The 13,144-nt window shown below is 37.5% G+C and overlaps 2 protein-coding genes across 3 annotated transcripts; one reads left to right on the top strand and one right to left on the bottom strand.

Moving 5' to 3' along the window:
• Nucleotides 1–4,320: 4,320 nt before the first annotated feature.
• Nucleotides 4,321–8,037, top strand: LOC107776272 (monothiol glutaredoxin-S15, mitochondrial). Its single transcript, XM_016596150.2, has 7 exons — nt 4,321–4,460; nt 5,120–5,226; nt 5,722–5,856; nt 6,010–6,109; nt 6,260–6,326; nt 7,666–7,744; nt 7,817–8,037. Exons 2-7 carry the CDS (start codon nt 5,155–5,157, stop codon nt 7,874–7,876), a joined length of 513 nt encoding a protein of 170 aa, XP_016451636.1. The 5' UTR covers nt 4,321–4,460; nt 5,120–5,154; the 3' UTR covers nt 7,877–8,037.
• Nucleotides 8,038–8,569: 532 nt separating this feature from the next.
• Nucleotides 8,570–13,144, bottom strand: LOC107776271 (uncharacterized). 2 transcript variants are annotated; one of them, XM_016596149.2, is made up of 10 exons: nt 13,024–13,144; nt 12,567–12,677; nt 11,770–11,884; nt 10,740–10,776; nt 10,546–10,615; nt 10,365–10,469; nt 9,936–10,086; nt 9,600–9,682; nt 9,040–9,133; nt 8,570–8,944 (listed from the first exon to the last, which is right to left on the bottom strand). In XM_016596149.2, exons 2-10 carry the CDS (start codon nt 12,595–12,597, stop codon nt 8,860–8,862), a joined length of 771 nt encoding a protein of 256 aa, XP_016451635.1. In that variant the 5' UTR covers nt 12,598–12,677; nt 13,024–13,144; the 3' UTR covers nt 8,570–8,859. The 2 variants fall into 2 exon arrangements, with proteins under 2 accessions (XP_016451635.1, XP_016451634.1); XM_016596148.2 differs by lacking the exon at nt 13,024–13,144 and having other exon boundaries at nt 12,567–12,975.

The raw sequence follows: 13,144 nt of genomic DNA on the forward strand, positions 1-13,144 counted from the left end.
AGGTTAAGTATGAGCACCAGAGGCCAGGTGGCCTACTTCGGCAGATGACTATATCGGAGTGGAAATGGGAGCGCATTACTATGGACTTCGTAGTTGGGTTTCCGCGGACCTTGCGGAAGTTTGATGCAGTTTGGGTCATTGTCGACAGGTTGACCAAGTCGGCACACTTCATTCCGGTTGTGACTACGTATACTTCAGAGAGGTTGGCCTAGATTTATATTCAAGAAATAGTTCGGTTGCACGGTGTGCCAATTTCCATCATATCAGATAGAGGCCCTTAGTTTACTTCACATTTTTGGAGAGCAATACAGAGTGAATTAGGGACTCGTGTAGAGCTCAGCACATCCTTTCATCCGCTAACCGACGGGCAGTCGGAGCGGACAATTCAGATTTTGGAGGATATGCTCAGGGCATGTGTGATTGACTTCGGAGGTCAGTGGGATAGTTTCTTGCTTTTGGTCGAGTTTTCTTATAACAAAAGTTACCAATCCAGCATCGAGGTGGCTCCATTTGAGGCTTTGTATGGTCGGCGATGTCGTTCGCCCATCGGATGGTTTGAACCCGGTGAGGCTAAGTTATATGGTACTGATTTGGTGAAAGATGCCTTGGAAAAGGTAAAGTTAATTCAGAAGCGACTTCGTACAGCACAGTCCAGACAGAAGAGTTACGTGGATCATAAAGCACATAGTTTATCGTTTATGGTGGGTGAAAAAATTCTCTTGAAGGTTTCGCCGATGAAGGGAATCATGAGATTTGGGGAAAAGGGCAAGTTAAGCCCAAGGTTTATAGGCCCATTTGAGGTGCTGAGACGAGTTGGGGAGGTTGCTTACGAGCTTGCTTTGCCTCCCAGTCTATCGGGAGTTCATCCGATTTTCCATGTATCTATGCTCCGAAAGTATCATACCGACCTGTCACATGTGTTAGACTTCAGCACAGTTCAGCTAGATAAGAGCTTGGGTTATGAAGAGGAACCAGTTGCCATTGTTGATAGACAGGTTCGCCAGTTGAGGTCCAAGAAGATTTCTACAGTAAAAGCCCATTAGAGAGGCCAACCAGTCGGGGAAACGACTTGGGAGGCCGAGGAGGACATGCGGATCAGATATCCACATTTATTCAGCGCTCCATGTATAATTCTAAACACGTTCGAGGACGAACGTTTGTTTAAGAGGTGGAGAATATAACGACCCAACCGGTTGTTTTGCTTTCTAGAACCTCGTTCCCCTAAGTAAGACTCCCCATATGTGCTTTTACTATTTTATGATTTGTGGGGATGGTTAGTTCGAGATTTGGAAGGGTTCAGGTAGAAATCGGAACACTTGGTTCCTTAGTTGGCTTTAAAAAGGCTAAGTTTGACTTCGTTCAACATTTTGAGAAAATGATTACTGAATCGGGATTTAACGGTTCCAATAGGTTTGTATGATGATTTTTGACTTAGGCGTATGTTCGAATCGGGTTTTGGACAACCTGGGAGCATTTCGGCACTTAACAGTGAAAGCTGACTATTTGAAGGTTTTGAAGTTATTTAAATTTGGTTTGGAGTAGGTTTTGGAGTAATTGAGGTGTGTTCTGGAATTTCGGGCCTGGGAATAGTTCCGTAAGGCGATTTAAGACTTGCACATAAAATTTGGTATCATTCCGAGTAGTTTAAGTATGTTTCGGCGCGTTTGGAGTAAGTTTGAAGAATTTGAAATTTCTAAGTTGAATCAATTTGGTTTGGGGTATGATTCTTAGTTTCGATGTTGTTTTATGCATTCCGAAAGTTCGAGTGAGTCCGTATTATGATTTTAAACTTGTTGGTATGTTCGTAAGGGGGCCCCGGGGGCCTCGGGAGTTAATCGGATGAGGCTCGGACCATGTTTGGACTTGGGAGGAACAGCTGAAGCTTCCAGCTTCTAGTGTAACCGCACCTGCGCATGGGCAGCCACAAGTGCGAGCTCGCACAAGCGAGCCACAAACCATACAAGCGGCCAAGAGGGGGGCTACCGGTGACCGCAGAAGTGGGGAAATGGACCGCACCTGCGAAGGTGCAGGTGCGAGAAAGGCATAGCAGGTGCGGACGAGGGCGCAGGTGCGACGCATGCACCGTAGAAGCGAACCGTTGATCGCAGAAGCGGACGAGCCATCTAAGGGGGGAAAGCCACATCTGTGAGGTCCTTTCCGCAGATGCGGAGCCGCATATGCTGTTGGCTAGCCGCATAAGCGAAAAATCGCTGGGCAGAATGTCTAAAAGCGGGGCTCAACCATTTTTGAGCCCATTCTCTCCATTCGTGGGCGACTTTGGAGCTTTCTGAGAGGAATATTCACCTAGAAACTTGGAAGTAAGTTAATTTTATCTATTGTGAGTTAAATACATAGATTATGGGTAGATTATAACAAGTAAATTGTGGAAATCAAGGGTTTAGATGAAAAGCCTAGGTTTTGATAAAAATGAGATTTTAACCACGAAAATAGTTATGAAATGGGATGAAAATTATATACATGATTTTTGGTGATTATGGGTAACAATTTCTTTCGAAAATTTACGGAATCCGGTCACGTGGGCTCGGGGTGAATTTTATGAATTTTACCAATTTGGGTTGGGTAATTAATCTAATGCTCTAATTTTGAATTGTTAAGCATGTATTAATTATTTTATATAACTTTTTGGCTAGTTTCAGATTATTCGGCACCGAATTGAGGCTTTAACGCGAAATTGAGATTGGAAAGTGAACTTTGAGACGAGGTAAGTCTCTTGTCTAACCTTGTAAGAAAGAATTTACCCCATAGGTGATTTAAATTAATAATTATTGTTAATTATGGGGGCTACGTATGCACGAGGTGACGAGAGTCCGTACGAAACTACTAATTATGCTATGTCCGGGTAGTTTAGGACTCAAATCATAAATTTCATGTAATAATTGCATCTTTTTTTTAATTAAAGTACTAAAATTATATTGAAAATTATTTGGGAAAAATGTAAAAGACCGAAATTTCACAAACTTGAATTTTTGTGCAAATTACTTGACTGTTAATAGAAATTGTACAACCTTGTTTGTTAGCCTTATAATAACTTCTCATTCCGGAGGTTCATAGGGAAATATCCTCCTTTCTTGTGGAGCGGGCCGAACGCCTCGGCAGTATAGATGCATCTATGGATCGTGCCTCACGTCCCTCGGCAGTGTACACAACACTCTGGATTGGGTTGTATGACCTCGGCAAAAATCATGCTTAATAATAATAATTACACGATACCTTGACATTCTATTGCCGCTTGTGAAGATAAATAATTTATTTGAAATTATTGAATTTGAAAAAATTATTTATTCTTGCTTGTTAAGAAAAATTATTGTTAATCACATAAACCATGTCTATTTAAATATTTTTATTTTAATATTATTGACCCATAGTGAGTGTCAAAGTCGACCTCTCGTCACTACTTCTTCGAAATTAGACTTGATACTTACTGGGTACACGTTGTTTACGTATTCATGTTACGCTTGCTGCACTTTTTGTGCAGGATCTGAGATAAGAACCTTATGCGGTCCTACTTGTGCGCACCCACGCTATCCCGAGGTCTAGTGGTGAGTTGCTTCTCCTGAGCCGTTCCGCAACACCTAGTGTCTCTCTTTGTATTTGTTTTCTGTCTATTTTGTGTTTAGGCACTATTTTGGATTTCTTTTTTATAATCTACTAAATGCTCATATGCTTGTGACACTAGGTCTTGGCACACAACTAGTAGAATTGTGGATTAAGTATTTTCTTGGTTTTATTTAAATAGAATATTTTATATTTAGGGGCCTAATAGAATTGGTCAAACTTTAAAATTTAAATTCAAAATATATCTGCTAAAATAGTAAAAAAGTTTGCTATTTTTGGAATAAACAGAAAATACTAGTACTCCCTCCGTTTCAATTTATGTGAACCCATTTGACTGAGCACAGAGTTTAAGAAAATAAAGAAGACTTTTGAACTTGTGGTGTAAGATGATGCACATTTATTTTGTGTGACTATAAATTATTGCATAAAGGAAAATTATTTTCAAATATGGAAAATGATCATTCTTTTTGGCACGGACTAAAAAGGAAATAGGTTCACATAAATTGAAACGAAGGGAGTATTATTTATAAGAAAATTCTTTAAAAAGGGAGCAACAATGTAAAAATTCCATAATAAAAAGACATAAAAGCTAAGTTTATATGGTTCAACCTGCTCAATCTTTTAAAATAACTTACGTTAACTATTAGACTGGCCAAAGGTTATGTGGGCCTAAGGTTATAGGTAGAGACTAGTATATTAAAAAGAAAAAGAAAAAAAACAAAAAAGAGTGGAACACTTCAAGGGCAGAATTGGTAATACTTGTTTTTTTGGCCCTCGTCACCATCTCGCCGAAATACGTAAAATGAAAACCTGAAGAGGGGTTTAGAAAGTACAAAAAAACGAAGCCTAACCCCAAATCACTGTAATCTTCTCTTCTTCGACTGGTAATTTTTCCCGTCTATTCGTTATTCCCACTTCCCTATTTTGTCATCATTTCCTTGTCAGATTTCTAAAGGCGCCAGTGTTCAGTAGCAATTGCTTCATGGTTTTTTTTTTTCTTCCAATTTTTTGTTTCAATTTTGAATGCTCTCTTAGATTTTTTCTGAACTGTGAATTGGGTTTATTGGCTGAAAATCAAAATCCAACCTTTTTATTGTTTGCTGAAGTGGGTATGTGAATTTGGTTCACTTTCCTCTGCTTCCAGGTGTTCGACGAATTGCCTCTACGAATTTGGTGTTGATATAATATTGTATCTCTACCCAAATTTGAAATAAAACATTTTTTCTAGATTAAAAATCTCGGATCAGATATTATATTGAACTTCTTGTTATGCTTTAATATGAGTTCTTGGGTCTTAGAGATGGGATGTCTTTGATAATTCCATTTTTATATTAGTCTTTGCAAATACAAAAATGCCTCAATCCTGTGGAGCCTATTCATGCCAGTACTATTTTAAATTAGTCTCTAGCTGAACAGAATTTGGATAGTTTAGCTTCATTGGTCTCATAAGGCTATGCGTTATAGTTCAGGTTTTTCATTAGGTTTCTGAGAGTGTGAAGCACTAAGAACTGATTTGTGATTTTTCTTATTTCACTTACTGCAGCTGAAAGAGTTTGAGCAAACTTTGGTTCTGATATTATGGCGAGATCATTATCTCAAATGCTGTTGAAGCGTTTTGCAGCCAATCCACTTGCTCGTTCGTCTGCTATTGTGAGAATAGATACTACTATCTTCCTGCTTGTGCTTTCTGTTAACAATGTGTCAACTAATGCCTTTTTTCTACTGGTTTATCTGACATGCAAAATAAAAATTTGAGCTTAATACAAAGAGTTCCTTACCTTTTTTTCTTTCGTCTGAACTTTGTGGACCCCATTGCTCTGTGCTCCGTAGACACTATATTTTATCTCTTACTAGCTAAATACAATCTGGGGTTCATGTTGCATCTGTAAAGCATCTATTATAAACTATGAGCTTTTGCTAGAGTCCCTTTTCCAAAAAAAAAAACATTTGCTTGAACCCCATCTGTTATATGTCGCGATCTGGATTCTGGCATTTACTCATCAAATTTTGGGGCATATGCTCGACTTTGATGCTAAAGGGTTTAGCCCGTAGACGGGATAAGACAAAAGTGGATTTTTTCAGACTTTTTCTTATATATCTGTTTTAAAAGTAATATTCTTAACAGCTGTTCCATTTGTGTAATAGACATCCAGATCTATCAATCAGGGTGAAGTGTGGTTTTCAACTACTGTGCCTAGTGATCCTGACACTCACGAAGATTTTAGACCCACTAGTAAGGTTGAGAGTTCAGGTCTTTCCCTAGAGAACATTGTTGAGCAGGTATTTTGTCACTATCTGTACATTTTCTGCTTGCTGACAAGTAAAAGCTCTGTCGTATTCAATCTTTGAATATAGAGATGGTGTTACCCTTTTGGCTTATAAGCTGTTCTTTTAAGTTTTTAGATTTAGTTATTCTGTCGTCCTTCTACATAGGATGTCAAGGAAAATCCTGTGATGATATACATGAAAGGTGTGCCAGAGCTTCCTCGATGTGGATTCAGCTCATTGGCTGTCAGAGTGCTGAAAGAATATAGTAAGTCCAAGCAGTCTCTGAAGGGGGAATTCTCTTTGAAAGAACATTGTTGATTTTTGCATCTTTTTGACTTGCAAGGCATAGGTTTCTGGTAGAGGTCCATGCCTTAAATAGTATTCATCTTCTTACCAATTGATGTGGTCTTTGCAGGCGTTCCTATAAGTGCTAGAAATATCTTAGAAGATCCTGAGCTTAAGAATGCTGTAAAAGCCTTCAGGTATGTTTGACGCTAGATGGTCTGCGGTTGTGAAATTTGTTGATTAATGAATTTGTAATTGCAACTTTTTTCAAGGGATGGATACCAACATCTAGATGTTAACATTAACGCACATCCTTTTGAGAAACTGTGCTGAGCTGGGATATCAGCTACCATATTATATCTTAGTAAACTCTGGAAACGAGATTAATGGTTTGTCCATAAGGTCAGATGATCTTTTGATGACCTCCCCTGATGGAGGATTTGAGGTTGAGCCAGCTCATGTTTTTGTCTTGTGACGAAGTGCAGATACAATTGATTGTTTTTACCTTATGGTGTGACATTGATTTAGCTGGGCAGGACCAACATTTACATAATCTTGCTGATGACTCTGTGGCTCTATAGTTACTTGAGATGTATGTAGGTTTTATATCTACATTTTAGTAGCTTTAACATGTTTCTTTTTATATATCGTACTTTAAAGAGCACCAAGTGGGTGCTACATAGCTTTACGAGTAGTTTATCTCTATAGAGCTCAAAAGATCAACGCAATCCTCCGTACTATAGAACATCATTTTGACTACACCACAAAAAAAAAAAAATCTTGTACATCTATTTTTCAAGCTTTGTGTTGTCTCTGTCACATTTCCGAAGCACATATTTCTTTCTCTCTGTAGCATCTATAATGTGCTTAAAGGTTTTCTAACATTACCACGATATGCAGAACCTCTTGAATGAATGGTGTCACATGTTCTTGATTCTTTTTTCTGGACTTTATTTTCTGTGACATGTTTAACAAGGCTGCAATATAGTTCATGCTTAAGAAGGGAATTATCCTTTGAATTGGGGGGCTGATATTCCACATAGAAGTTTCTATTTCATGCTCCCTATCCAACCTATGCATTTTTTCGTCTTCAAGAACCTAGATTTTAAGGTTGTTGATATGGAAAAAGGAGCTCTCTCATTTTTTTCCGTTTCCTTTAGTTTTCCCTTTGGTAACTGCTTGCATAATGGAACTTATGATAATATGTTGTAATCATCAGTTTTCTTCTTCTGATTTCTGATTTCTGACTTCTTCTAACTGCTCTTAGTTGGTCATAGTGATGCATGTGTTTCTGAACTTGAATTTAAAGTAGGAATATCTGGCCTCTATCTTGAGGAGATGTATCTGGTAGATCAATTTTAAACTAGTAATTTTGCAAGAGTATTGTCTATGCAGTGATTGTGAGATTTATAGATTGTGAGATTTATAGATTGTGAGATCTGTATTCAATCCAAAGTAGTTGCACTAAGACAAGTGTTGCACTTCAGAAGGTGCAACTTATTGCTCAAGGACTCATAATCTCTGTATATATTGCAGCCACTGGCCCACATTTCCACAAATATTCATCAACGGGGAGTTTATTGGTGGATCGGATATCATCCTGAATATGCACCAGGTAATTTCACTTGTTTATTTGAATCTAGTTAGGCCGAGTAAAAATAACGTGCTCAACATTTTTTTCATGCAGAGTGGTGAACTCAAGGAAAAGCTAAAAACTATCGCAGCCAACCAGGGGAAAGCAGAATGAGATATATTATTGCAGACAATAGAATAGTTCTACCTATGTGTGAACTGTTGTAGTACTTCAAGCGCTAAGTTTGTAGTCTTTTGGCTTGCGAGCTGTAATAAAATATGCACTTGATTCCATTTGTCATATTTTTGTGGAAATGATGAAAATATTTCTCCACACTTTTGTCTCTGTTAAAATTGTTCCAGTTCGATGTTTTTTGCTTGGAGTAGTATTCCTAGTCTCTATAACTTGCATGTGAGATACACCATTGACATATGCAGAGGCCAAGTATGACAATACAGTAGTCACTTACAGAAGTTGATTTTTCTGGTAGCCTTATGTTAGCAAAAAGAATCCTAAAACATTGATTGGCTCTTCGTGGAGTCCCCAAGCTCCTCCCAACAACTCTAAGTAGAAAAAGCAGCTGCCTTGTAATAATTTGAGCCAGCAAATTTCTAATAAAATTCTGCACTATGTTTACCAGGGAAACTCAGGCCTGTGACCCATAAGTTGGAGCTTACCCCAAACTTTTCAAACTCAGTAGAAATGGATGATAAAATTGCTTTAGTTTATCAGAGAGAATGACTTGAGAATTGTGGATGAGACTACTGGGATTTTGAAAACCATTAGTTAGCTGAAAAATGGATGATGCTTTTAACTAAACATATGTGTGTGTGTGTGTGTGTGTGTGTGAGAGAGAGAGAGAGAGAGTAGGGATAATATCCATTAAATATTGATACATCATGGTACAAAGACCACAAAATTATGAGAGGAATTGGAAAAAAAATCCAGGTGATGTCTACAAGTGATAAAAAGAGAAACACATCCAAAACTTTATTTTGCAGCACATAATCGAGTCAAAACTGGAAGACTAAGTCCTAGACTTCACCAAACGCATATAATTAACTACATAAAAACTGTGTACTCCCATATTATTGCTTCTTCATGCATTTACCCTCACTTACGAACTACTTGGATCATGAAACTCTTGACTGAGTTTATCATCGGCAACCCTCAAGCCCGAGCCTTGCACTCAACCAATTACAGACTTCATCCATTTCCTTTGGCACTGTGTAATGACCAAGCCTGCAGAAAAAGATGGTAATTTAAGAAAACATTACTTCCCTTAAACCATGAATACTACAGTTTTGCAAAGAAAGAAAAAGGAAAATGAAGGATACCCATCATATTTTTTGAATGCAAGATTCCTGTATCCAGCTGAGCTCAAGACATGAGTAGACCTCTCTCCATATACGTAAGGAACTACTTCATCGCCTATAAACAACAAACAAAAGGGTCTTAATGGTTTTGCAGATCGTGCAAACTTCACTACGTTACTAACAGTCTGGAGTTTGTGCGCAGTAAACACAAGAGGCCCTCCTTGGAACAAGGTCAAGATAATTCATAAGAGAAGTTCAAGGAGCACATTAGTACCGAGTAGGTAAATAAGAAGAATGAACTAAAAATTGAAAAAATAAGCCTAATCCAACTAGTCCGGTTTTCTGCTCCAGAATTTTGTTATATTCTTCAAAGCAGTACTGTATACTCTCATATAATAGCAATTTAGCATCTTTCCTCATAATTTTTGTTCATGTGTGGTTGTGGAGTAATAAAAAGGTTGAGGTACATTTTGACAACTCTGTATTTCAGATCAGAGGTAAGGACCCTTGAGGACTCGGACAGATGCTCTATGCGCTGAAATAGCTAAAAGGTTATAAAACAAATTTTGCAAGGTACATACACATTCCATGACAGAGTAGAATGGGCAAAGATGCAGCACGCCTTGCAGCCTCAAGTGATCCTTCAATCTTGTTCCTCACATTCCTGCACAATTCTAGTCGTTAACTCTTTGTTGTCTAAGAAGAAAAATCGATTAAAAATACTAAAAAATAACCATATAAGTCATCTGTTTTTAACTTTTTCGGTACCTGCCTTTTTATAGCTTTTCAATAACAGAAGCTTTAGAGAACTAGGAAGCTAATTTCCAAGACTAATATCTTGCACAATTCATAAACATAACTTGTCCAAAAATCTAGTGCAGATTGTATTATTTCTCGGATATGATATGCAATCACACCTTGAACCTGGAAGCCACCCGCTTAGACCTATGATAGCCTTTAAGATGACCGGGTAAGGGTTTCCATTTCCATACTTTCCTTGTGCAAAGCAAGTTGCCGAGTAGAGTGCAGTGGCTGCACCCATGCTGAAGCCTCCAATTCCAAGTTTAACTGTACCACATAATTTTAAATTTGTTAATCAAATGTATAACACAGACCTAACAGAATAACACTAAAAAAAGACCAATCAACTAGGCATAAATCTTAATCTAGTTGAGGTTAACCCCCATATCTATTCCACTCTATGTGGCCCATTTCATTCTAATACTAATAAAACATCTAAGAATTTCTTGCAAAGCAACTCTGCCACTCCAGACCTTAGAAAAGAATTAAGCTTCGCAAGGAGAAAAACTAAGCTCACAATGAAGGATAATATAGAACTTAAATACCATCAGCGGGTTCAGTTGACAATAGGTTCGCAATATGTGCAACTGAAGCATCTAAGCCTTCAAGATCATCAGGACCGTCATCAGAAAGTTCTCCCACATCAAACCCTGGAATAACATACAACGGTCCTTTAATGACAGTTATGAAAGTTAACATGTTGATACATTTGGGGTTCATTCTTACATGCAGTGCAAGGAAATCCACCAAGTATAGCTACAGGACGAGTTGGCGCTGTTGGACATATCCATTTGATCTGCAAGGTTATAAAATTTCAGAAACAATGATTTAGGATAAAGAAGGATATGTATAATTTAGATAGAGTTATATAAGTGTAACCATAAAGAGCAAAATTAAGGAGTTATGAGCTCACTGCTTACATTGGGAAGGGGTAGGCTTTCCAAAAGTTGGGACCAACTGCAGAAAGCAAAAATCAATCAGCTAATGAATTCAGAATATCTCAGGGTGAAAAAACATAACATATAAAATAAGAGAAACATGAAAGGGCCAGCATCAATGAAGAAGCTTTGATATATATGTTCCATTTGCTCAACTGATTTTCAGGATAAGAACGATCGATTAAACTTTCTTACTTAATACTCCCTCCGTTCACTTTTACTTGGCATGTATACTAAAAATAGATTTTCATTTTTACTTGTCACTTTACGCATATTAAGAGAATGACAATTTTTTTTTCATTTATACCCACAGTATTTATTACTCATTTCAAATCATTTTCTCAAATCCAATAAAATATGCATCAATTAATATGGGTATCATGGTAAATTATGCACTTCATTTATTATTTCTTAAGGGGCGTCAAAACGTGCCAAGTAAAAGTGAACGGAGGGAGTATGTTGAATATCCACCACATATGGCCATGTTAATGAAGTAGTTGCCCCGAAAAGATAACACATTATTATGTTGAGTCTCATAATAAGAACAGTCGATTAAACATGAACACCTTATGAGTCTCATTCCAGGAAGGAGAAAGAAAAAAGACAACACAAAAACAAAAAGAATAACAAGCTCCCTTATAGAGGATATCAAAGATTTGATACGGGGAACTAGATACAAAGACAACAGTATGCAAAAATCCTTCTTTTTCTCCATACTAACAGAATAATGTATCTCGCCCACAAAATACTAATATCAATGTTGTTTGTGTGATTTATGATTATAAATTCATAATTGCTTAAAGTGACACTAAAAATTTGGAGAATCAAAAAAGCACAAAGGTTGCAACAATAGCTCGGATTATGTGTATTCTGATTACTGATGGCTTATCAATGCTAAACTGCTTTTATGTCAAACTACAGAAACAAAAGCTGGCATATCTAAGCACAAGAAATTAACAATTCAATAAATGTTAACTGTAGAGTTCTGGATTAAAAGGAAACTGGAATTTACCTGGAGCCATTATCACCGAGGCCATGCAGCCAGACTATTGTAGCCTGGTGTTTTCCCTTGGGCCTCACTACATATGTCCTCCCAAATTCAAATGTCATTCTAGAAGTTCTACTTCCTGTAATGTTGTTTCACTAAGCTATCACTCCACTAGCAAATGCTTGAAGAAACAAAGAGCTTTAGCAAAGATTAATATTAGAGAAAAAAGGCAGCCGAGGAAGGGCCGGACCACAAGGGTCTATTGTACGCAGTCTTACCCTGCATTTCTACAAGAGACTGTTTCCACGGCTCGAACCCGTGAACTCCTAGTCACATGTCATCAACTTTACCAGTTACGCCAAGGCTACCCTTCAAATGTTCCCACATTGATTGTAGCTATTGCAATGTCAAAGCGGCTTTACTGAAACTACAACAACAATTGATGCCTCATTGGTGTGAATCAATAAGGAATTTGATTATCAAAAAATAACATGCACCATGATAGGTTCTCTAACATCTAAGGGTCGTTTGGTATGAGGTATAAGGTGGGATAAGATGTAGGTTGAAGGTATATACCGCCAATCAAACAAGGTATAAATTTAATCCCAGACTTAATCCAGGTTATCCCATCTTATCCCATCTTATCCCACCTTATCCCATCAAATGTGGGATTATTTTATCCCATCACTCATGTGTTATAAATTGGTCCTGGGATTATAATCCCGGGACATTTTCAAAGAATGGGGAAACCACCCTCAATGCTAAACTAGGTGGATATCAAGAATCTAAAAGAAATGAAAAGCTTGTACATTGCAACTAACCAGAGCCAGTTGAAGGGTTTAAATAACTCATGATATCTTCCTTCAGATATGAAATGCAACTTTAGTACACAACCTCAAAGACCAGCTACACCAGTGAACTGAGAAATGGTACTGCAATGAAGACAAGCCAAACCAGTAGTCCCTATTTATACCCAAAAGAGTAGGTCCAAAATAAAATAAGGCATGTGAATATGCAGAAAATAGAAAAAAACTTAAGTATGTGTGAACCAGCTGCGCATTGTGCCTAAATTAATACCACCTAGAAACTGATAAAGAAATAAAGGGCATCCATGAAAAAGAGTGGCAAAAGGCAAAGGAAAAAAGCAGGCAATCTTTTGTACAGAGCAAAAGAGAAAGAAAGAATCAAAACAGAGCACAAAAATTCATCCGTCCATTTTCCCCCTCAAGTCAAGAAGCAGAGAGCTCTAGAGTTACAGCATTTAAAGAGAATCTATACCTGTTGACACGGCCTTAAATAAAGCAACCTACAGCTAAGAATATTTCTGAAAACAAGAAAGAATAACACTACTACCAATTTGGTATTAAAAAAATATCTATCAATCATTTATTTATGTATT

The sequence above is a fragment of the Nicotiana tabacum genome, chromosome 22 (assembly GCF_000715075.1).
Source record: "Nicotiana tabacum cultivar K326 chromosome 22, ASM71507v2, whole genome shotgun sequence".
Lineage (NCBI taxonomy): Eukaryota > Viridiplantae > Streptophyta > Magnoliopsida > Solanales > Solanaceae > Nicotiana > Nicotiana tabacum.